This window comes from Pseudochaenichthys georgianus, chromosome 9, assembly GCF_902827115.2.
Source record: "Pseudochaenichthys georgianus chromosome 9, fPseGeo1.2, whole genome shotgun sequence".
Lineage (NCBI taxonomy): Eukaryota > Metazoa > Chordata > Actinopteri > Perciformes > Channichthyidae > Pseudochaenichthys > Pseudochaenichthys georgianus.
Window position 1 is genome coordinate 47,595,144 of NC_047511.1, and position 25,710 is coordinate 47,620,853.

Here is a 25,710-nt window from a genome sequence, read left to right on the forward strand (position 1 = left end):
ACAGTTTGGGCACACTGAGTTACCTGCGTCCGCCACGTATGACCTCAAATATGTCATACCCTGGAGTCCATAAACAACAAAGAAGGAAGTGTCCCAGTGCACCCACAACAAAGACCATCTGTGACCTAGTATTGACCGGTCACAGAAATGGGAACAATAACATTATTGGCTGAAGCAGCCTGTGTCCCTAAAGGACAGGAACAATAGACGTCAAGGTTGGTCCTGTATGTCACATCTAGGAGTCTGAGATCATTATTTCCCTAACACCAACAATCAGGCGAGATATTTGATAGTTGGTGCTTGAGAAGACTAAATATTTATCTGCAGATCCGTTTAAAGCATATTCATTACTCGTTATTCTCTAATAGTTAATTAAAGACTGCATATAATTGCTATTTTGCACATCCCTTTCAAGATTTCAAGATTTTCAAAGGTTTATTGACATATCATATACACAATAGTGTAGTTATGCAATGAATTAAAAACTTGGGTCATAGGTTCCTCAACAGTGCATTACAAGATATCTATCAATATGTCTGTATACGTCCACCATTACACTGTCGTATTCTGTACATTTCTTATACTATCTACATACATAAGATTATAATTAATGTGTATAATATCAGTTAAAATAAGTGCTTCTACATAGTTAACATTGCAGGAAAGTTGATTGTCAAGTTCCAAAACAAACCATGCAATTTAGACTTTGTCAGGCTTAATATTTAGATACCCCCAAAGCTTTTTTCCTATTTAAAAGAAGACCTTAACCTAAAGTATTCTTTAATGTTTAAATAAAGCCTTATTAGTTAGCACATCCTCCTATCAGGCACTAAACTGTTTTATTCTAGATATCATTTGAGTATCTTCTTGATATTTTCTATTCTATATTTATATCATTGACCTTCTACTTTCCCACTATTTTGTATGTACTCTTAATATTTAAATGTTTTCATAAAATATAACTTCATAAATGTTTTCATAAAATATAACTTCATATAATATTCAAAAGTGCTTTACAAAAATGAAAGACATTAAGAAAAAGGCATTTTAAACAGTCGTTAAAAGCAACATAATCTTCCTGCATTGCAATTACTCTAAACGTGCAATAACTTGCTTTAACCAGTAGGTGGTTTGGGTTAAAAACATAGGTTAAAAATCTGTAAAGTTTACAGTGTTAACAAAATAAAATATACTGCTGTTTCTGGTTTAGTTTACGACGAATATTATTTTGTTATTGTTTTGATATTTGTAACACAATAGCGATGGAAAAACCCCACAGCAACACAGAAAAGATGGTCTTAACATGACCCAGTGGTCTAGTAGTTAATAAAAAACAATGATATCAAAACAAAATATGACTACTAACTTTATTGTGAAATTAAAACAGAACGGTAAAAGAATAGTTTCCGGTCTATTCTGAGCCCGATCTCTGTAGATAAATAAAGAACTACAACATATGTGTAATATGTAATGCAGCCAAATGTATTATAATGCATTCATGTGATGACTTTCAAATATTAAAGCAAGCACTGCTGAATAAAGTATGATTTTCTCTTTTACGAAACCTTTTTTATATGGGATGCAGTTGGAGGTCAACCAATCAAAGAGCTTGAGGACTGATCACGGTTTGTCAAGCTAAGCACATGGTGTAGTCCAAAACGATAGCTGAGGATTCTGGGTAGTGTAGTGTCTTCTGCCATCCAAAAACTCCGAAAAAAACTTTGTTTCTCCGAATTGAAGGGGAAAATACAAAATAATTGTACACAATTCAAACCAATCAATGTTGTGTAATTAACAATGATAATCTGGTGTTTTTTAGTCGATGAGTCGTGCAGATATCACTGTAAAATCAATCGACAGTAAGGAGAATACTTACTTCCGGGTGTACAATTCTTCGTTATCCAATGGGAATGGACGCTCCCAATACAATACAGGGGACATGATCATTATCTTTTAAATAACGTTAACTAAAGGGAACAATCTATTTGACACAGCTGAAGCTCTGGCCTTCCTTAAAAACTAACTAATTTAATAAAAATCACAGTTGCATTACACACAATGCACTGTTTTTTGAGAACACAAATTCGTAACTAATGTAATTTTTATATTCTGACGAAAAATAAAAATTATTATGAATACAAATAAAATAAAAGAAGCCTCCCGTGAGTTACTACAAGCTATAAAGTAGATTTAAAAAAACATTTTATAGAATAAAAGCTCACTGCGGGACGTTGTAGAAATGTGTGTGTGCACCACGACAAAGGAGCCTCATTCACTTTACATTGGGGTTTTTTGCGTGTTGCCGACACGCAAATGTAACAAAGTTCGTGAGTCCACCATGCATTGTGGTGTTAAGAAGTCGTGGTGGAGTCACGCATTCTGGTGAGATCAGGTTGGTTTGACACCCCTGGGTTAGAGTAAGCAACGAGGTGAAATAGACCCTGCAAATGAAAGAGGTTATGGCAATAGTATATTTTCACATTGAAAAGGCTTATGAATCTATGTGGAGGGATGGGTTACTCATCAGATTAAGTGAAATGGGCATTGGAGGGAGAATGTTTAACTGGATCATGGCTTTTTTATCAAACAAGAAATTCAGAGTTCAAGAGGTTTCGAAAGAGTTCAGTATGGAAAATAATATTCCCCAAGAGAGTTCAATCAGCCCGATATTATTATGATAAATGATATATTCAGTAATTTGGACGGATGCATCAAATCTGCGCTGTATGCAGATGACGGGGCTATATGGATAAGGGGAAGACATTTTCCATATGTGTTTGAGAAGATATGCAAAGCTATAAAGAAAGTGGAGAAGTGGTCATACAAATGAAGCTCAGCATAAGTTCAACCAGGAAGACCTTCTTTACTCATCGATCTCAAAAAGAACGTCTGATCAATTATCAGTGTAGCAGAAATGCTGGCAGTAACAATAGGATTACAGTGGGTTGAAGAGGTCAGACCAGATAGGGTGGTGAATGGTGATATGCACAGATTCATTATCCATATTAAAAAGCATACAGTCAACAACAACTGTTAGAGTTCCTCACCCGCACTAAGCCCTGGCAACACATCACCCCTACCCTCATCCACCTTCACTGGCTCCCGGTCAAGTCACACATCCAGTACAAACTCCTCCTGCTAACTTACAAATCTCTCCACTCCTTAGCCCCTCCATACATCTCTGACCTCCTTCAGCCCTACACCCCCTCTCGTCACCTGCGGTCCTCTGACAAAGGGCTGCTCTCCATCCAGCGCTCCAAGCTGAAAACATTTGGCAACAGAGCCTTCAGTGTCACAGCCCCCACCCTCTGGAATTCTCTCCCCTCTGCAATCAGGAATGCAGACTCTCTGGACACCTTCAAAAAACACATCAAACACTCAGGCCTTTGGCCTCAACTAATATACAGTACCCAGCAACCTGTTCCTGTTTTGTTTTCTTCAGCCTCTGTATCTGTATGATTATTATTACTTCTTTTTTTGTTACAAATTGAAATTATTATTATACTGATATTCTGTACAAACTGTGAAGTCCACTGAGACAAATGTAACATTGTGATATTGGGCTATATAAATAAATATTGATTGATCGATTGACTTCACAGAGGCGGTATAGATCTGCAGTTCTGCTGGGTGGCTGCACATGAGGGGTGAAAGGGAACGAGTGTGCTGATAAATTAGCAAAAAGTGCAGTACAAAAGGAAATAACATTACCAGTTCAACTTGGAAAAGGAGAAGGAAAAGCAATAATTAAGAAAAAAGGGATGGAGATCTGGCAGAAAAGGTGGGAGAAAGACCTGAAAGCCAAAGAGTATCATAAAGTTCAAAAGAGAATCACAATTAATATTTATAAAGAAAGAAACAGAAGGGAGGAAATCATGATGGCTAGACTCAGACTAAATCACAGAGCATTGAATGGTACGTTGTATGTCATGGGGAAATGTGACAGTGACAAGTGTGGGAGCTGTGGAGTAAAATAAAAAGTAAAACATATCTTATTACATTGTGACATCTATAAAGCTGAAAAAGAAAAACTAAAGGATAAAGTTATAGAGGGAGAGAGGGAGTGGAGTGTGGTTGGCATGTTGGGAGTAAGAGCTACCAGAAAGGCACTGTTTACCTTTCTGAGGGAAACTGGGGTAGGAAAAATAATTTAACATTAGGTTAGAATAGATCATGGATGATTGTTTTGTTTTATTTATTTAATGGTTTCTTATTTTTCTTATTTTGTTTTATTAAAGATGGAATGAAATGATGATTCACACTCATGTACAGTAGGTGGCGGTATGCAACTAAAAGCTGTTTGCGATCCGCCATTAAAAAAGAGAAGAAGAAGAATAATCTCTTTCTAACCTGGATCGAGGAGGCGTCTCGTCGCTACGGTTCTCTCTCTCTGTGTTCCCGATAAAGCGTGTGTGAGCTCCAGCACTACAGATCCATCATCTGTGTGTCTGGATAAACCTCCGAATGGACTCTGTGCTCTTTTTAATGGAGCGTTTACCTCGGACTATAGGAGCTAGTTTAGCATGTTAGCTTGAAACATGTTAGCAACACTAGTCAGTTTTATAGTTTGATGGAGAGAGAAACGCTGTGTTTAACGGAGTTAGCAGGAAAAGGTGATCTAGTAAACATGAGTAAAGTCCAAATGCTGCTGTCGTTGAAGAAGCAGCGACTCACTGCTGCTGCTGAAGAGATATTTGCTCTGTTTGAAAAAACGATAGCAGAGCTCGAGGAGGAGCTGTCTCTTTCCAAAGAGGAGAACGAGAGACTCCAGGAACTACTGGACGCTGTTTTACAGCCTCAGCTTCGGGTACACAGAGCAGGTCTGTTCCCTTTACTCTTAATTAACACTTTAAACCAGGGGTGTCCAAACTACGGCCAGGGGGCCAAATGTGGCCCGCTGGCCATTTTGAATTGGACCTCAGCTAATTCAAAAAGTTTAATGAAATATGGCCCACAAATAAAACGTGTGCTTTTCTTATATTGTACTTCTTAAATATATATGTACACATATATTACACAGTAGTATTAATGTGTTAATTAGCCCACTTAAAATTATTATGGGACATAATTCACCGTGGTATTATTGTGTGTTGCAACACGGACCAGTGAGTGAAGGGACCGTGTGGAGGTTGTCATACTAGCTTGACATAGCAAGCAGATGTACTTACCTTGTCTTCATGCTAATGGAAAATCAAGTGTGGAGTTCCATACTGAACACACCGCCTCTGACTCCCTTTCATCGGCTCTACACTGGTGACCCTGACGTTTTCGTGATTCCGAAGACTTAATGAACATGGCTGATCGCGATGTTTATGTTAAACTACCGAAGGTTTGAGAGCATGCTGCTGCAGCGTGGTTCGCACACGTGGTGGCACACTTTGCCTGCCGACAGGTCCGTGACGGGACCTGAAATATTTTCACTGGTAGCAGCACTGGGGAGCTCCACGTTGTCCAGGTTGGTTGGATTTATTGCAGACCCCCCAAGCCATGGCAATTATGAGGCTATTAAGGCCCTTCTCCTTAAGACATTTAGCTTATCTGCGAAGGAGAGGGCCCGCCATATTCTTGACATTCAAGCCATCTCAGCTCATGGAGAAAATGCTAAATCTGCTGGCGGGGGAGGATCCCCAGATTTTGTTTAAGGAGACGTTCCTGCGCCACTTGCCTTCCCGGGTTCAGACGGCGCTTGCCAGCACGTCCATGACTGAACCCTGCGCCTTGGCTGAAGAGGCCGACCATTTTTTCCTGGCTAGAGGCGTGAGCTGTGATGCTCGGTGCCCCCTCACCAGTTAAGAAGGCTTGGGGGGGGCTGGCCGTGACGGTGCCAAGCCGGCATGGGGACCCAGGGAGTGTTTTTACCACGTTCGGGGCCAGGGCGAAGAAGTGCATCGCTCCCTGCAGTTACAAACCTCCGGGAAACGGGAGAGCCGGCGCTCAGTAGTGGCCCTGAGCGTTGGTGGCATGAGCAGGCTTCTCTTCGTTAGCGACAGTGTCTCAGGAAGCTTGTTTCTTTGTGACACGGACACTCAACGGAGTGTGGTTCCTGCGTCGAGGGAGGACGTCGCTCGAGGGGAACACGGACCGCGGTTGACGACGGCTAATGGCGGTCCCATTCGCACGTACGGCGTAAGGCCTATGTGTTTGTGTATTGGAGGACAGCGGTTCAGCTGGGATTTTGTGACGCAGACATTTATCTTCCCCTCCTCGGGCACCACGTCACCACCGAAGGTCCCCCAGTCTACGCCAGGGACCGGCGGTTGAACCCTTCTAAGCTTGCAGTAGCGAGGGTGGAGTTTTTGACCATGGAACGCCTGGGTATCGTCCGCCGGTCTGACAGTCCTTGGGCCTCTCCTCTGCACATCATATAAGTACTAGGGATGCCAGTGATTATTCGAATATTCATTACAGTCTCCATAATCGAATATTATTTTTAAAAATCGATTTTATTTACATATTCTTTTATTATTATTTAGGTTTTTTTTTTTTTTTTCTGGCTTAGTTTCAACCAAAATATAGACCAATGCTAATAATAGTAATAGTATTAATAATTGTAAATGGCCATTGGTCACACCACCAGTTTGTTTTACTGTAAACTTGGAGGAAGCCTGCGTGCAGAGCAGACTGCTGCTGCAGCACGCTACACACCGACCCCGACCCCACCCCCCCTCACACGTGCGACTAAAGATGAACAAAGCGGCAGGTAAAAAGAGTTCCTCGTCGTGGAACTACTTCGAACTTACAAGTCCAAAGGAAGTTAAATTCAAGCTCTGCGAAAAGATGTTGGTCTATCACAGCTCAACCTCAACAATGCGTTTTGAGTGCATCCATTTGAAGATGCGCGATGCGCGCACAATTTATTTATTGCAATGCTGCTATTATTAATAATACAGGCTACAGCCTATATTAATAATATTCGGTCGAATAATTGATTATTATTCGCCAGGGCTGCCGAATAATCGATTTTGATCATGGTCAGTTTCTGGCAACCCTAATAAGTACATCAGGTTTCATAGAGCAAAAACATTTCAAGTGCTACTCAACTGGCTCTAGATAAGCCAGTCCTTTATTAGTATACAAGTGCTTTGTTAATAGTTCTATCGCTCGAAGTGGAGTCGAAAGAGATGAGTTTTCAGTCTGCGCCGGAAGGTGTGTAAGCTTTCTGCTTACACACTCATTTTTTTCAGCGCATCTGGCCGGTACGCTGGTGTTTTCTAAAGTGGACATGGTGCGTGGATACCACCAGGTGCCCATGCATCCCCTGGACGTTCCCAAGACGGCAGTGATAACGCTGTTTGGGTTGTTCGAGTTCCTGCAGATGCCTTTTGGGCTCAAGAATGCCGCTCAAACGTTCCAGCGCTTGATGGATTCGGTGCAGCAAGACTTGCCGTTTGTGTTCGTCTACCTGGACGACATTCTCGTCGCCAGCGCTTCGGTGGAAGAGCACCTGTCCCACCTCCGAGCCCTTTTCACGAGGCTCAGCCAACACGGGTTGATAATCAATCCTACAAAGTGCCTGTTCGGGGTGTTTGACATTGACTTCCTCGGACACCGCATTGCCGAAGGCGGTGCAGCACCCCTGCCGGCGAAGGTTGAGGCTGTTGCGGCGTTTCCTCGCTGTATGAGGGGTTGAAGGGTAAGGCCCCCATCCAGGAGATCGACTGGACGGCAGATACTGAGGTGGCTTTTAAGGAGGTCAAGACCGCGCAGGCTCAGTTGCAGCAGTGCAGCCCTGTTGACGCACCCATCATCCACGGCTCCCATCTCCATTACCACTGACGCATCGGACTACGCCGTTGGTGTGGTGCATGAGCAGTGGTTGCGCTTGGCAGCCACTCATCTTTTTCAGCTGTCATCTAACGCCCAGGGAACGCAGGTACAGCGATTTTGACCGAGAGCTCCTTGGACTCTGGCTGGCCGTGCGGCACTTCCGTTTTTTGGCCGTGAATTTATGGCGTTTATTGACCACAAGCCACTCATGTTCGCCATGTCAAAAGTGGCGGAGCCTTGGTCTGCATGTCAGCAGCGGCAGCTTTCTTACATCTCGGAGTTCACCACAGACATTAAGCACGTGGCTGGCAAATCAAACCTGGTCGCAGATTGCCTCTCTAGGGTCGTCACCGGGGCCGTCCAGTTGGGCCTGGACTATACCCGCATGGCGCCGGACCAGGTCACGCACCCCGGCGTGACCTGAAGGAGGATATCTTGGGGCTGCGCTTGGAAGACGTGGTTTCCGGTGCCGCGGGCGATACTCTCCTGTGCGACGTCTCCACAGGCCTTCCGTGGCCAGTTGGAGGCGCTCCGTTTTTAGGCAGTGCACGACCTGTCTCACCCCGGCGGTAAGCCTTCGGTGCGCTTGGTAGCCGTGAAGTTTGTCTGGCAAGGGCTGAAAAAGGACGTGAGGACTTGGGCTGGTGAGTGCGTGGCTTGTCAGCGCGCTAAGGTGCCCCTTTGGAGCGTTTCCTGGTGCCAGAGAGGAGGTTTGACCACGTCAACATCGACCTGGTGGGTCCATTGCCCTCCTCTCAGGGCTTTTCCTATCTCCTTACCATGGTGGACAGGATGACCCATTGGCCGGAGGCAGTCCCTCTTGTGTCAACATCGGCAGCTGACATAGCCCGGGCTTTCATTGCGACGTAGGTGTGTCGTTTTGGGCCCCCGTCTGACATTTCCTCAGACCGGGGTTCGCAGTTCACATCTGAGCTTTGGAACGCTGTGGCGAGTGGTTTGGGGGTTAAGCTTCACAGGGCAACCGCTTATCACCCTCAGGCCAACGGCCTCTGTGAACGTTTCCATCGCTCCATGAAGGCAGCACTCAGAGCCGGCCTGAAGGACGGCAATTGGGTCGACAAACTGCCTTGGGTAATGCTGGGTCTGCGGACCGTGCCTAAGGAGGATCTGCAGTGTTCCAGGGCTGAGATGGTCTACGGTCAGCAGCTGAGGGTTCCAGGGGATTTCCTCCCTAACGCGTCGGCTCCCTGGTCGGCGTCGGCCTAGCGGGTTTGCCTGCAGGACGCCGCTGAGGCTTTTGCTCCGATTCGCACTGCTCAACACTCAGGGGTTCCCGCGGATCTCCGCTCGGCGGGGCACGATATTAATGTATCGAGCCTAATTTACCTACATGTTGATAACTTATAATTTAACTGATGAGCTGATATACCTCACCTCTATGAGTGGCCTTTCGTATATTTTTCTGTATGTGGCCCTCTGTGAAAAAGGTTTGGACACCCCTGCTTTAAACTCATTGGTAACACGTTAAAGTCTTTGGTAACACTTTTTATTATTGCTGGGCAACGATTAAACATTTTAATCATGATTAATCAAATGATTTTCTGCGAATAATTGCATTGTTATGCACGCAATTCAATAATGAATTCAGAAGTAGTGTAATGCTTACTTTTATTTTAAAGGGGACCTATCATGCAAAATGCACTTTTGTACGTCTTTTATACATGAATATGTGTCCCCGGTGTGTCAGGGAACTCACCAAGTCTCAGAAAGCACAACCTTCTCTCTTTTCCTCCATACCGAAATCTCTAAAAACGGGGCTGCAACGGATCTGATACAGACTGATACAGATTTGAAAATTATCTGACGTCAGCAACGAGAAGCTCCGCCTATATGGCCAACTCTCCACCTATCAGGGGAATGTGGGGTTGGGCCACGGCCGGCCATTGCCGCTCGAAAGCACTGGATACGCTGTAGTACATATGCCAGGCCTGTAAGTGGCGCTGTAGTCTGCCACAAAAGCAGCGAAGAAGACTTCCCGTGCATGGTTGCCCTTCTGTTTATTCTCCGCTGTGGCTCTTTTTCTCCCTCCCCGAGGCAAGTGCTGTAATTCTCTCCGGTAGTCCACCAGCAGATGACAAACACCCACCTCTCCGCCTCTTCCAAGGAACGAGGGGACCGTGCGGCAGAGTTTCAGTTAGATTTTTTTTCACCGGTCAACATGTCCGTTAAAGTTGAAATCTTCCGGACAAAATTAGAAAAGTGCCGGTCAAAAGTCTTCTTTGTTATTTATTGAGCTTTAAAACAAATGAATAACGACTCTATATAATCATATAAGTATAAAACACGGAGGGCGGAGATCTCTTTTTCTTTTTCTCCCCCTCTTCTGAGAGCCCAGCAGATCTCAAAGCACACTCCCCTCTCCTGCAGGGGGGCGTGGTCAGCTGCAGCTCACAGAATCAGCCCTCTGCAAAAACAGGACTAGAAAGAGCAAATAGAGTGAAATGAGGCATGGCTAAAATGCAGGATCTGTTTGGTATTTTGAAAAAAAAACAATATTTATATACTTTGTATAGGTATGGCCCTACAATATATTGTTCAAATATAGCATGATAGGTCCACTTTAAACAAATAAGGTTATTTGTAACAGTAGTAGGCCTATTCCCTTTACAGAGTAGCATTTAAATTATGTCTTGTACATCACAAAAAACATTAATGTAATCAAATATAAAAGCAAAGCTAGTTGCCACTTCCAGGGCATTAACATTTTTATTTAGTTTGTTATTATGGATGGGTATCATTAAGGTTTTAACGGTACTACTACTTTTATCGATACCGCTTATCGATCCGGTTCGTTAACGATACCCTTATCGGTTCTTTTGAGAGAAAAAAGGTAATGAACTAAACAAATTGTAAATAATGTGAACTTACAGAACTGTACAAATCAAAAAAATCAAAGTATTTACTGCAAAAATACAGTAGTACAGAGCAACACAGGTGGGGCATACAGGTATGCTGCAAAAGCCCTAACGGTTCTTCTGGAGGAAGATTAAGGTATGAACTCCGTGTGTTGCTGCTAGCATACATAACATACCTGATGTGGAAACGTTACTCGTGGATGGGGCTACAGAGCTACCAGAAAGACAGTCAAACGGTGCATTTCTCCATCTGAATGTGGTGCACTTTTACAAGATGTTTAGATAAATGCTCGTGTTACCCTCCTTAAATACTAAACTCTTATTGCACTTTTGGCAACGAGCATTGTCCACCTCAAGACGGGTAAAGTTTAACCACACCTTGCAGCGCTTAGTTCTCTCCGCCGTGTGTGTGTGTTGCTTGCATGTAGCAGCCGCGTGTGTGTAAACCGCCCCCGCCCCCTCACACACAGACTTGGGAGAGAGAGAGATCTCCCCACCCCCAGGGGCTCCCGGGGTTGAATACCAACCAACTATGTGCTATATGTGCAATATATATGTATGCCGTTAATAACTGTGCAATATATACCTGGCTGCTAAACTCTAAAAACTGTTACAGGATGTGTATTTTGTAAATTGTCTTATTTTTTTAATTATATTTTTAATTATATCATAACTTTTAGTTTTTACTTTAATACTTTTGACAAATAATCAAGAAACATCATAAATAAAATACTGACGGGGAAAATGTTATTGCAGTATCATTACTTTTACATAAGAAGGTGCTGTACATTTTTCTGTTAATACTTGCGTACTTTTACTTAAATAAGGTTTGAATGCAGGATTTGTATTAGTAATAGAGTATTACCATTCTATAGGCGTAGTGTATCTGTTAACGATGCCAAATACTAGGGCTGTGCAATTAATCGTATTTTAATCGCGATTACGATTATGGCTTGCGACGATTATGAAAACAGCATAATTGACAAAATACGATTATTTTGCTGGGTGTGCTTTCGCCCCTCCCTAAAAGCCCACTCGGCCACGTGGGAGTGACATGTGTTGTGAGTGTTCAGCGCGAGCGAAGATGTCAGAACAAGAGCAGCAACTCGTTAAAAAGAAGGGTAAAACTATTTCCACTATTTGCAAGTACTTTGTCTTTACAATAAAAAAAAAAAAAAAAAACCTTTATTTATCCAGGTAAAATCCCATTGAGATCAATGATCTCTTTTTCAAAGCGAGAGCTGTGTCCGGGTCCTCGGCAGTAAGTCGGACCCATTTCCGGTGAGGGTTGGCCTCCGCCAGGGCTGCGCTTTGTCACCAATCCTGTTTGTAATATACATGGATCGGATTTCGAGGTGTAGTCGTGGGGGAGGGGGTCTGCAGTTCGGTGGACTAAGGATTGCACCACTGCTTTTTGCAGATGATGTGGTTCTGATGGCTTCATCGGTCTGCGACCTTCAGCACTCACTGGATCGGTTCGCAACCGAGTGTGAAGCGGCTGGGATGAGGATCAGCACCTCCAAATCTGAGGCCATGGTTCTCAGCAGGAAACCGATGGACTGTCCACTCCAAGTAGGGAATGAGTCCTTACCCCAAGTGAAGGAGTTCAAGTATCTCGGGGTCTTGTTCTCGAGTGAGGGAACAATGGAGCGTGAGATGGGCCGGAGAATCGGAGCAGCGGGAGCGGTATTGCAGTCGCTTTACCGCACCGTTGTGACGAAAAGGGAGCTGAGTCAGAAGGCAAAGCTCTCTGTCTACCGGGCCATTTTCGTTCCTACCCTCACCTATGGTCATGAAGGATGGGTCATGACCGAAAGAACGAGATTGCGGATACAAGCGGCCGAGATGGGTTTCCTCCACCGGGTGGCTGGTGTCTCCCTTAGAGATAAGGTGAGAAGTTCGGTCATCAGGGAGGGACTCGGAGTTGAGCCGCTCCTCCTTCGCGTCGAAAGAAGCCAGTTGAGGTGGTTCGGGCACCTAGTTAGGATGCCACCTGGGCGCCTCCCTAGGGAGGTGTTCCAGGCACGTCCAGCTGGGAAGAGACCAAGGGGTAGACCTAGGACCAGGTGGAGGGATTATATCTCTTCGCTGGCCTGGGAGCGCCTTGGGATCCTCCAGTCAGAGCTGGTTGATGTCGCCAGGGAAAAGAAAGTTTGGGGCTCTCTGCTGGAACTGCTACCCCCGCGACCCGACCACGGATAAGCGGGAGAAGATGGATGGATGGATGGATGGATCTCTTTTTCAAGGGAGACCTGGAGATACATTTCACATCGCTAAAGATATGTGCCCAGTTAGCACTGTTAGCAACCAGGGCTTTAAGCAACGTGTCAACATGTTGGACAAGCGTTACGCGATGCCGTCTCGGTATTATTTCAGCAGGTCTGCGCTGCCTGCACTATATGACAAATGCAGTGGGGAAGTTGAGAGAGATGTGGCTTCAGCTGACTACTTTGCTACCACAACAGACCTATGGTCTAGCCCAGGGGTGCCCAACCAGTCGATCGCGAGATGTGTCTAAAAATAGAACAACAATAATCTGTTTTATCGTTAATGTCCTGTAACATAATCTTCCTGTGCCAGAATAATGCACTTGAACGCATCAAAGCTTTGTGATTGGCCGGCGTCACCCCATGTGTCGGGGCGTGGCTGAGGGTCTTCAGTACAGGTGGCAATATTGTCACCTGCCTGCGCTCATCTCTGAAACCAGACCATGTCAACAGGCTGGTGTTTCTTGCAAAAAATCTTTAAGAGATGACATGAGCAGCCCTACCAGCATTTGCTATGGTGGCCTAAACATTTTTATTTGATCTTAAATTGTAGTTCAACATTTATTTCCTGTGACTTCTGGACCATGACGGTTGGCCAGCCTTCAACGTTTAACTGAGTGGAATATGTTGAATATGTTTTACCAAAATGTTGGCTCTATGTTAAGGAGTTTTCAGTAGGTTGTGACAGTGCAATGCATCATATTTGATTTAATTTATTTTGGTCTAATTTATTTTTATTTATCATATTAATAATATATGTTTAGTATGGTTTTGGAAGTGCGCTCCAACATATTTGTTGATCTTGTTTATTGGTAAAATATTATTTGTTTTAAAGTTCAATAAATGGTCAATGAATAATTGTCAAAATAATCGTGATATCAATTATTGACCCAAATAATCGTGATTATGATTTTTGCCATAATCGCACAGCCCTACCAAATACAATTAATTGTTTACATTGCAGCTAGTGCTAAACCAGAAGAAAACCCCCTTTTTCATTTGTAACTGGAAGTGGAAAGGGGTTGGGCTACATGAGGTGAATTGAGACAACGAAAATATACAATAGGTGGGACTAAGAAAGATGATATGAAAGTGTAAAAACAAAGGCATTAAGTAGGGCTGCAAAATGTCTCCCATTGTAATGGTGATTAGATTTTAACAGTTTTTTCTGACTGCGTTTTCCTGTTTCCTGCAGATGTCCAGCTGGTGGTGGTGGTTAAAGAAGAGGTTCTCCCTGACCAGCAGGAGTTGAGCACCAGTCAGGACCAGGAGGACCCAGAGCCCCTCCCACACATTAAGCGGGAACAGGAGGAACTCAGGATCAGTCAGGAGGAAGAGCAGCTTCATGAGCTGGAGGAGGCTGATATCACCAAGTCCACTTTCACTCCTGACCCTGTGAAGAGTGAAGATGATAAAGAGAAACCTCAGTCCTCACAGCCTCATCAAAGACAAATGGAACACATGGAAACAGAAGCTGATGGAAATGACTGTCAAGGACCAGAACCAGCCAGGAACTCAGATCCAGAGAGCAGTTTACTACCAAAGACTGAGGACGACACTGGAGACTCTTCTGAACCTGACACTGGAGACTCTTCTGAACCTGACACTGGAGACTCTTCTGAACCTGACACTGGAGACTATTCTGAACCTGACACTGAAGACAGTGCTGATTGGAAAAAGACCAGAGAACCTGCGTCAGGCACAAACTCAATGAAAAATAGACATGAATCTGTCAGTGATTCAAGCCATAGTGCTGAAAATAAACCATTTAGCTGCTCAGTCTGTAAGAAAGCTTTTTCACAGAGTAGGAATTTAAAGGCACACATCAGAATCCACACAGGAGAGAAACCATTTAGCTGCTCAGTTTGTGAGAAAGCTTTTTTGCGGAGTGCACATTTACAGGCACACATGATAATCCACACAGGAGAGAAACCACACAGCTGCTTAGTCTGTAAGAAAGCTTTTTCACAGAATATAGACTTAAAGAGACACATGAGAATCCACACAGGAGAGAAACCACACAGCTGCTCAGTCTGTAAGAAAGCTTTTTCACAGAATACAGATTTAAAGAGACACATGAAAATCCACACAGGAGAGAAACCACACAGCTGCTCAGTCTGTAAGAAAGCTTTTTCACAAAATACAGATTTAAAGAGACACATGAGTATCCACACAGGAGAAAAACCCTTTAGCTGCTCAGTTTGTACCAAATATTTTGCATTGTGTGGAAATTTAAAAAAACACATGCGAATCCACACAGGAGAGAAACCACACAGCTGCTCAGTCTGTAATAAAGCTTTTTCACAGAGTGGAAATGTAAAGACACACATGAGAGTCCACACAGGAGAGAAAATATACAGTTGCAATGTTTGTTTGTGACAAAATATTTAAATGGCGTAATGATTTCAAAAGACACAAGTGTGTTGGTCGTCAGTCCTCACAGCTTAATGAAATTCAAACTGAGGATAACGGAGAGGCAGAGCCTCCAATCAGCAGCTCAGCTGAACACATGGAAACATAAGCTGATGGAGGACAATGAATAAGTCTTAAGACAGTTCACACATGAGAAAAATCTGTCTGACTGGATTAACAATGTTGCACAATATTCCTATGAGACTTAAATGAACCCCATCTTTATCAATATGACAATATGTTTAATGTTCTTGTCATACTGATTTTCTGATGTATACGTTAACCACTGACTGTTGATGAACCATTGTATTTTGGATTGAGGGCTCCAAGTTTCCATATAGAGATATAGGATGATTTGATGTATTGTTCTTTATTTCTAAATGTGTTGTATCATTGCTATCCTGTTAATGAGCCCTGTTTTACATAAATGTACCTGTTATCTGATTGTTTTTGCTTCTGTAACTGTAAGGGAATACATTTGCCTATTTTGTATCCTGATGACCTAATGCTGTTACATGTAATACGTTACTCCCTAAGCCTGATTTCACCCACCTGCAGATTTAAACACTTATAAACACAGCACAATTTAGTAATAAATGTTACAGTATGTCCACTGTAGAGGATGTCGGGGACCATACATAATACATTCACCTTTTTTAAAACATAAATAAGTAATTGAGGCTCAGATGAGTTATTATTACATAGAGTATTGCTCAGATTAATTATTATTTAAACTCTACTCGTCGTATTTTATATTTGATTATTTCAACAGTTTTCCTAAAATGTTGGAATTTGGAATTTGCACAAATGTCTTTCAATTCAATTCAAAACCTTTATTTTTCCAGGTAAAATCCCATTGAGATCAATGATCTATTTTTCAAGGCAGACCTGCAGCAGTAGGTTCCACAAGAAGACATAAAAACATGAACAACAAAAGGACATCATACAGCAAAATGTACATATTCTGAGATGATGGCGGCGCGCACAGTCGCAGCGGCTCGTAGCTCTTCCTTTCTGTGCTTTCTATGTGTGTTTTCGTCCGTATGTCTACTAGCCAATGTTACGGTTAGCAGTGTGAATCCTATGTACAGCCGCAGGGACCTACTTACGATAGGATTACAGTGCAATGTGGCGATAACAAGTGCATTTTCGCACTCCCACAATATACCGGAAGAGATAGCCAGGACACCGGGCTCTCCGTGGATTGTTTTCGGCTCCACCAGGCATCGGAGGCGGAGAAGGAGCAGGAAGCAGAAGCGGGGATGCCGGTCCGGTCAATTGGCTAAGCTAAGGAGACAACCTCACAAACCACCGCTACCCAGCATCTTTCTCACGAACGCCAGATCCGTCCTCAACAAAATGGATGAACTAAACCTACAGATGTCTGAAAATAAATACGTACAAGACTGTTGCATCCTGATCATAACGGAGACATGGCTACACCCACTTATCCCAGACGGAGCCATTGAGCTAGCGGGGCGAAGAGCTCTTCAGACCTGTAGTACTTGACGGTGAAATGCAGGCCTTTTTACCTCCCTCGTGAGTTTACCGTTGTCATAGTAAAAGACAGTTCTCCCAAAGTTTGTACAACACAGGGGTAAAAACACACTGGATAAGGCCTATTCAAACATTAAGAAGGGATTTAAGTCTGTACCACTACCACATCTAGGCCAGTCAGATCACCTGTCCATCATTTTAACCCCAGAATACACCACTGTCAGGAGGAAAACTCAACCCACCACAAAGACTGTTAAAACATGGCCTGAAGGAGCTTCCTCGCAGCTACAGGATTGCTTCGAAAGGACTAACTGGGATATTTTTGAGGTTCAGGACTTGGAGGAGTACGCATCAACTGTACTCTGCTATATACAGACAGTGGCGTTTCTATATGTACAAAAGTGGTGGGGCACAACAAACTCAGATGTCTATATATAAGCTTCTGCAGAGAGGTTCATGGCTGGTGAGGCACTGGCACTGACTCTTCAGGTTTACAAATATATTAAATCAAAATATAATATTATTTTCAAAAGCTTTTTTTGTCTGATGCTTCAATTAATTTTAAACAGACAGTTCAACAGAAGGATACCCAAAAACTGTAATTTTATCATTTAAATATTGAATTGTTCTCTCTTAGTAAGATCCCATTTTCAATACAATTGCAGTGTTACCTTGACTTGAAGATGAAGTCCATTTGCCTATCCTTCTGGACAAAAATCTCTATTACTTTTTTATAAAAGTCCTCCTTATCTTCTTGTAGTTTCAAAAGTCTATCATAAATCTAATCTAATCAATAGATTTTTGATTCGAAAATGATAAAAGTAGGGACATGTGGATATTATCCGGCTGAACAAAATGTACATTTATCTAACAGCTACGTTTCCCACAGATCTTATTTTGAGCTATTTTATAAAATCCTATGGAGAAATCTCGTTACTTTTTTGTGGAGGGAAGCCACGCGCAGTTTACTTCCGGGTTTTAGGAGTATGTAAGTCGCTTTGGATAAAAGCGTCTAATAAGTAACATGTAATTTTAGGACGCCTCACTGCAGCTCTCTCTCGTCTCCTCTTCACACACCACACTTTTCGCGGCACACGTACTTACAGCCAATCAGCTCTGAATTATGTGACATGACGTATAGTGGGGATGGCAGCACTTTGCCCCTATGGTCATTATTTGTTGCCACACACATTAAATAGGAAAATACTCTGAGCATGCGCAGTGTCGTTTTTGCAGTCACCGTTCACTTAGACAGTAAGAGGGAGGGGCAGGATCAGGTTTTGTCCCACATGGCTCTAAACAGCTCAATAGGCACACACTGTAGACACTAATTAGAAGAGCACAGACTAAAACAGCAATGTACAGACGAATCAGATGATTAAACAAGATCTTAAAATATATTTTATATATTTTTTAATTTATTTTTTGCATTTTGTTGTAATCATTATTTTAATACTTTCTGCTGACACTAGGTGGGGCTGTGCCTGAAGAGAGGCATCAGGGATGCCAAAGTAGCCTACAAGAGGAAAATTGAGGACCACTTCACCAACAACGATCCACGGCGGGTGTGGCAAGGTATACAGCACATCACCAACTACAAGAACAATAACAGCACAACGGTTGACGGGGACGCCTCACTGGCAGAGGAACTTAATTGTTTCTTTGCTCGTTTTGAGGCCAATGCAGTAGAGACGGACACAACAACCACACCAGCATCCAACAGTCACACCCTCACTGTGCAGGAGCATGATGTGAGGTGTGTGCTCAGAGCGGTGAACCCGAGGAAAGCTGCAGGCCCTGATGGTGTGACGGGAAGGGTGTTGAAGGAGTGTGCAGACCAACTTACGGAGGTCTTCACAAAGATATTCAACCTGTCACTCTCCAAATCCATCATCCCTTCGTGCCTGAAATCTGCCACAATCATCCCTCTGCCGAAAAAAAACATCATCTCCAGCCTCAACGACTACCGTCCGGTAGCACTCACACCGCTCATCATGAAGTGTTTCGAGAGGCTGGTCCTGCAGCCATGGGCGGCGCCAGGATTTTTTTTGCTGCAGTAGCTTAGCAGTTGCTATATGACAGCACGGCGTTGCTAGTTAATTTTCAAAATAAACAAACAATACCAGTGGGCCAAGCACGAGCCTGTTCATATTGTAGCGTTCACCGCTATCCAAGATCACTCAAGCCTTCAATGTCGAAAACGTTCTCTTTATTTACAGAACCAATCAATAGTGTAACACTCATGACTTTCACGTAACACACACCGGACAACGCACACACATACACACCTGGAAGGGGCGGTCTCTCCCTAACTCCAACCAACAACATTGCCTAAATAATGCACTTTTCCTCTGGCCTCATTCTGTAACTCTCCTCCTCCTCCTCCTCCTCCTCCTCCTCCTCCTCCTCCTCCTCCTCCTCCTCCTCCTCCTCCTCCTCATTCTCAGTTCTCTTCTCCTCATTCACAATTCCCCGTGTTAGATCTCACTGTCAGCACGCCTCGAACAATGCGCCATGTCGGAAAATACAACACATTCTTAATTAATTAAAAATGACCATTTGTAACTGAGAGGAGCGACTGCTCATTTCTGCCGAGATGCTCAAAGGATGAGACACTGTGTCTGAGAATCACTGACTAGCAGAATTTGTATATTCTGGAGTGGAGCTCTGCAGAGAGCAGGGTGGAGGAAATGAGGGCAATGGATCAAGAGGAGCAGCGCTAGTTCCACTGCAGCTCGTGGTAGCAGCTACTGGTCCTGCTGCTGCGGGTGCAGCGGGTCAGTTGGCGGGGGCACCTGTTCTTCATTACTAGCTGGTCCTGCTGCTGCGGGGGCACCTGTTCTTCGTGGTCCCAATCCTTCCGGTTTTCATAGTGAACATCGGGATCCTTGTGGATAGCAGGGTTGTCCGGCTGGACCGGCTCCGTTGGAGAACGCGGTCGTTTACGCTGACTTGTGACTGTGAGAAATGTTTCCATTTTCGATCTACTGAGAATTAGCCAAGTAACAGTTCACGCAGTAAATTACAACGACCCGCCCCTGATAGATCCCGCGAAAATGTATCATATTTATACACATTCTCGCGGGCTGTGAGAATGTGTATAAATATGATACATTTTCATATCAAAACAATGGGGTTGCTAAGCCGTTGCTAGGCCAATTGTTGGAGTTGCTATAGCAACTCCTAGATACCCCCTGGCGCCGCCCCTGCCTGCAGCACATCAAAACCATTCTCCCACCCACCTTCGACCCAAATCAGTTTGCGTATAGAGCAAATAGGTCTACAGAGGATGCCATCGCCACTGTTCTTCACAGTGCACTGTCCCACCTTGAACACCAGGGGAGCTATGTGAGGATGCTCTTTGTTGATTACAGTTCTGCCTTTAATACAGTCATCCCGGGAAGATTGGTTTCCAAGCTATCTGACCTAGGATTTCCCCCAAACATCTGCCAATGGATTAAGGACTTCCTAACTAACCGCCCCCAGACAGTGAGAATAGGCCCTCACCTCTCCTCCACCCTCACACTCAGCACCGGTTCACCACAAGGCTGTGTGCTGAGCCCCGTGCTCTACTCCCTGTACACCTATGACTGTGCCCCCACTCACCCCACCAACACCATCGTCAAGTTCGCGGACGACACAACCGTGGTTGGACTGATCACAAGAGGAGATGAGTCAGCCTACAGGGATGAAATCCAGAGACTGGCAGTGTGGTGTTCAGATAATAACCTTGTTCTGAACTCCATAAAAACAAAATAACTCATTATAGACTTCAGGAAAAACAGCACAACACCAGATCCACTGTACATCAACGGCAACTGTGTGGAAAGGGTTCCCACCTTCAGGTTCCTCAGCACACACATTGCTGAAGATCTATCCTGGTCTATTAACACCACAACATCTGTGAAAAAGGCCCAGCAGCGACTCCACTTCCTGAGAATCCTCAGGAAAAACAACCTGGAGGAGAAGCTTCTGGTGTCTTTCTACCGCTGCTCCATAGAGAGTGTGCTGGCATATTGCCTAACCACGTGGTGTGCCAGCTGCTCAGAAAAGGACAAGAAAGCCCTTCAGAGGGTCATCAACACAGCCCAGAAGGTCATCGGTTGCTAACTGCCTTCTCTGGAGGAACTCTTCAGCCAATGTTGCCTCAACAGAGCAGGCAAAATAATTGCAGACTCTTCACACCCTGGACACTTCCTGTTTGCTCTTCTGCCCTCCGGTAGACGCTACAGGTCAATTCAATCAAGAACAAACCGACTGAAAAACAGTTTTTACCCCAGAGCCATACGAGAACTGAACACTGTCAAACGCTGAACTGAACAGTTACAACTTCCAACTGCACTACTTTTTAATAGTTGTATTAACTTATGAACTGATCGATCGATTAACTGATATCATCCCTGTGTTGTTTTTTTATATTGTAAACTGTATTTAAATAATGTGCGGGCATGTATGCATGTTGGTATGGATGTGTGAGCATGTTTAATGTGTATATGTTGATATCGATAATATATGTATTCGTTTTATGTGGAAATGCACTGCGAGGATTGCTTTTTTAAATGTCGTTGTACCTGGTGCGATGACAATAAAGGAATTCTATTCTACAGGGATTACATGATATTGTTCTCCTCCTCTCTCAGCAGAAATCTCTTACTGAAACCAAAGCGTCCACATTCACTCCTCTCTATATTCTGAAGCTTTCTACACACACACCGTTCAAACACTCATTTATCAACATTTTAATTCAAACATAGCACATACACAAATAAATCACATTATGAATAAATCAACAAAAACGAAAGTGTGACTCCCAACTGAACATGATTTATTAACTTTAATAAATAACAATGTAATAAATATGAAACATACTGGTCAATATCACCTTGCTATGGGTAGCTGAACTGTCAACACCCCAAAACATATTCTTAGATAGAAACACCTCATTTTGAGCTATTTAGACTTAATTAACACTTATAGTTTCATGTCTTGTTACATAAGAATAGATCATATCTGTGAAGTGTTATTATGGGAGAATTATTATTCTTTTGGTACTGTCACGATCACAGGTACAGATCAGAACCCAATAGCACGACTCAGATACAACCAGTATAGTAATGTTCAGTTTATTCCAGGTCAAGGACAGGCAGAGTCAAAACCACTAAATCCGTCAGACAGGCAGGCAGGAATCAAAAACTGGGCAGGACAAAACTCGGGACTAGAGCACAACACTCACTGGAGAGCTTGGCGGAAACGACAAGACAATCTGGCAAAGGACAACTGATAATGAGGTGGTATAAATACTGTGGAGTGATGAGGGAATGAGTAACAGATGAGGGGAAGGGCTGAGGAGACCAGGTCAGGGAAATGAGCTGATTACAAGGGCCTGGAGGAAAGCGGGATCTGAAATGACAGGAGAGTTTAGATGAGGCATCAAACAAACAATAATAGAAGTGTCTAACTTGTGACAGAACCCCCCCCTCTATGGACGGCTCCTGACGTCCTATGAGGTTGTGACGACCCCTCCACACCACGTGGGGTGCCGTCTGGTTGTGTGTCTGGTTTTGTGTGTGATTGCAGGTTCCAGCTGCAGCTGTCTGATGAGGCGCACCTGCCGGATGAGTTACACCTGGGAAGGAAGAGGATATAGGACGAGCCCAGCCGTTACGTCCCGCGGTCTTCTCTGGGCACTTGTCCTGTGCAGCGTCAGGGACCTGTTGCCGGTTCTTGCAGTTTGTTTGTTTGCTTGTTTGTTTTTGAATAAATGAACATTATCTATCATACCCCTCGTCTCGCCTCCCCGCTTTATGTTGCAGCCCAGGAGCCGGGTTGTAACATATGGGGGCTCGTTGCTTTGGATCTGGGAAACGTGTGCGAACTAGATGTCCGTTGTGGGGACGCAGCCGTTGTCACTGAGTGTAGCTGATTGTTTGGGAGTAGCCTGACGAGGGTAAGTGTTTCATTGTGAACGACAGTAAGGGTGGCACACGGATTATTTTATTCATGGCAGTCACGTACCGTTGGTATTGTCCCTGTTAGGTTTCAGTACGGTCTCCCTTGGAGGTCGTAGGGGGGGCTATTAGTGTGGTGTGAAAGTGATTAGAGCTATTAGCTCGGGAGCACGCCGAGGCTGCGGGTGGAGTTGCCGGTTTTCTGGTTGCTTCGCCGAGCTTACGGTATTTAGTGCGTAAATACCCGCCATAACTAGCACCTGAAGACTAGCGGGGAGTTTAGCTAGTTTCTGAAGGCAGTTAGAGGGACAGACCACGGTAGCGTTTAGGGTGTGTGGTAGCGTAAACGTGCACTCTGTGTTTGCATGATGGAGAGTGTGGAGGACTTTGTGAGAGAGCCTACAGAGGAGCTACTGGAGGGTTTCTCACGGGAGCAGCTGATTAGTGTTGCTGAGCATTTCCGCTTGAATGTTGGGGATAAGAGGATGAAGGAGAACATAAGAGGGATTATTAGGGCAAATCTGTTCGAGTTGGGGGTTTTCAAAGGGGGAAAATATACCGTTGATCCTAGCAGAGACGGTGTCAGTACGTCTGGCTCCCGTGATACAGACCTGACGTTTGAGCAGAGAAAGGAGCTGTTGCTGTTGCAGCTAGAAATTAAAAGGCTTGAGTTAGAGGAGCGGAGGTTGGGTTTACTTGCTGGGGCTGCAAGTCAGGCCTCTAATTTCCCTGATAGAGCTACTCCTTTTGACGTTGCCGGTAATCTGCGGGTTGTGCCTCAATTTAATGAACAAGATCCAGATACGTTTTTCTCCTTGTTTGAGCGTGTTGCTGAGAGCAGAGAGTGGTCAGAGGCTAATAGCACCTTATTGCTGCAGTGTGTGCTAACAGGTAGGGCCCAGGAAGCTTATTCTGCTTTAACGGTGGAGGACAGCAAAGTGTATCTGATGGTTAAAACTGCTGTGTTGAGGGCTTACGAGTTGGTCCCTGAGGCATATCGACAGAGGTTTCGGTCCTGGGAGATGTCTGACAGGCAGACACATGTTGAGTTTGCCAGGGATCTGGTTACCTCTTTCGGTAGGTGGTGTAACTCCTTGAAAGTGGATACGTATGTCGCATTGTGTGAGTTGATGGTGTTGGAGCAATTTAAAAATTCTGTGCCCAGCCACATTGCGGTTTACATCAGCGAGCGCAAAGTGAAGACTGCTGCAGAGGCTGCTGCTCTGGCAGATGACTATGTGCTAACGCACAGGGGCGGTCGCGACTTCAGGGTCCAGGATGGAGGGGGTATGTATCGTGCAGGGAGATGGGAAGAGAAAGCTAATCCGCACGGGGGTGAGCGTGAGATGCGAGGTCCGCCACAGGGGGATTCGGAAATCTGTCATTGCTGCAGGGAGAGAGGGCACTGGAAGGCTGACTGTCCAAAAGCTAAGGCTAAAAGGGAGAACTGTGTAGGCCAGTTTAACTCTGCTGCTTGTGCTGTGTCTGTGGTGCCGTTACCTGTCATCTCTCCCTGTCAGCAGATTAATGAGCCATGCGGGTGAAAGGACCCAGTGTTTTCTGCATTTGTGTCAACCGGATACGTGTCATTGGTGGGAAGTGACATCAGCGTGCCGGTAAAGATTTTGAGAGACACGGCATCGTATGACTCATACATTCTGAGCTCTGTGTTACCGTTTTCGGAAGAATCTGGAACTGGGGATTTTGTCCGGATGCGAGGTATGGGAATGACTGTTGTGCCCTGTTCCTCCGCATTCTGTTGTGCTTAACTCTGGTCTGGTGCAGGGTGAGGTCGCCATGGGGGTCCGTCCTGTAATGCCAATTGGTGGTGTGGATGTTATCCTGGGTAACGGCCTGGCTGGCAGCCGTGTGTGGGCTGAGGGTCCACCGCCTACCATGCAGTCATCTTCACCCACTGTGACTGTTAAGGCAGGGGAGAATGTCAAGTGCTCTCCTGCAGTGTTGGTGGCTTGCTCTGTGACCCGGGCTGTGAGCCGTGCACAGGAGGGATCTGAGCGGGGTGAAGAGTTCAGTGTGAGAGATTCTGTGGTTATTCCTGACTGGTTGTTGTCTGTATCCCGCAGTGAGTTGGTGAGGGAGCAGAAAGCGGATGTCTCCCTCAGTCTGTTTTTTGAGGCGGTTCTCTCCACCGGGGATGGAAATGGTGTCACCAGGGCTTGTCAGCTGCAAGGGGGATTGCTGGTCAGAAAGTGGTGGTCACGTGGGAAAGGCTTCATGGGTGAGGCAGCGTATCAGATTGTGGTTCCTGTCAGATTTCGTGAGGAGGTCCTCAGAAAAGCGCATGGGCAGACGGGACATCTGGGTGTCCGTAAAACATGTGGTTACCTGTTGCGGTATGTCTTTTGGCCTGGGTTGAGGAGAGATGTGTCTCTGCATGTTGGGTCATGTCACGCATGTCGGACGGGTGGGGCAGTTCGGCAGCGACCTGGGGGTCAGGTCTTGGGTTTGTTGCCAGGGTCTAGGTTGCGGGTTCTGGAGGGACATTCCGGGTTCTTCCCGGTGCAGGGTCAGGGGACTGGTCAGAGTGGTTTTCTGTCCACGACGGAATATCGGAGAAGAGCTCCTAGCTATTTGGGTACTAACGGTGTTCTTAGGGGAACTCCTTTCTTATGGGGGGGAGTGTGACGACCCCTCCACACCACGTGGGGTGCCGTCTGGTTGTGTGTCTGGTTTTGTGTGTGATTGCAGGTTCCAGCTGCAGCTGTCTGATGAGGCGCACCTGCCAGATGAGTTACACCTGGGAAGGAAGAGGATATAGGAGGAGCCCAGCCGTTACGTCGCGCGGTCTTCTCTGGGCACTTGTCCTGTGCAGCGTCAGGGACCTGTTGCCGGTTCTTGCAGTTTGTTTGTTTGCTTGTTTGTTTTCGAATAAATGAACATTATCTATCATACCCCTCGTCTCGCCTCCCCGCTTTATGTTGC

At 44.8% G+C, this 25,710-nt stretch overlaps 1 protein-coding gene across 1 annotated transcript; it reads left to right on the top strand.

Moving 5' to 3' along the window:
- The first annotated feature begins 4,360 nt into the window (after window positions 1-4,360).
- On the top strand, window positions 4,361-15,746 carry LOC117452250 (zinc finger protein 79-like). Its single transcript, XM_034090759.2, has 2 exons — window positions 4,361-4,820; window positions 14,106-15,746. The coding sequence occupies exons 1-2, from the start codon at window positions 4,571-4,573 to the stop codon at window positions 15,287-15,289; spliced, it is 1,434 nt and encodes a 477-aa protein (XP_033946650.2). The 5' UTR covers window positions 4,361-4,570; the 3' UTR covers window positions 15,290-15,746.
- The last annotated feature ends 9,964 nt before the right edge of the window (window positions 15,747-25,710 follow it).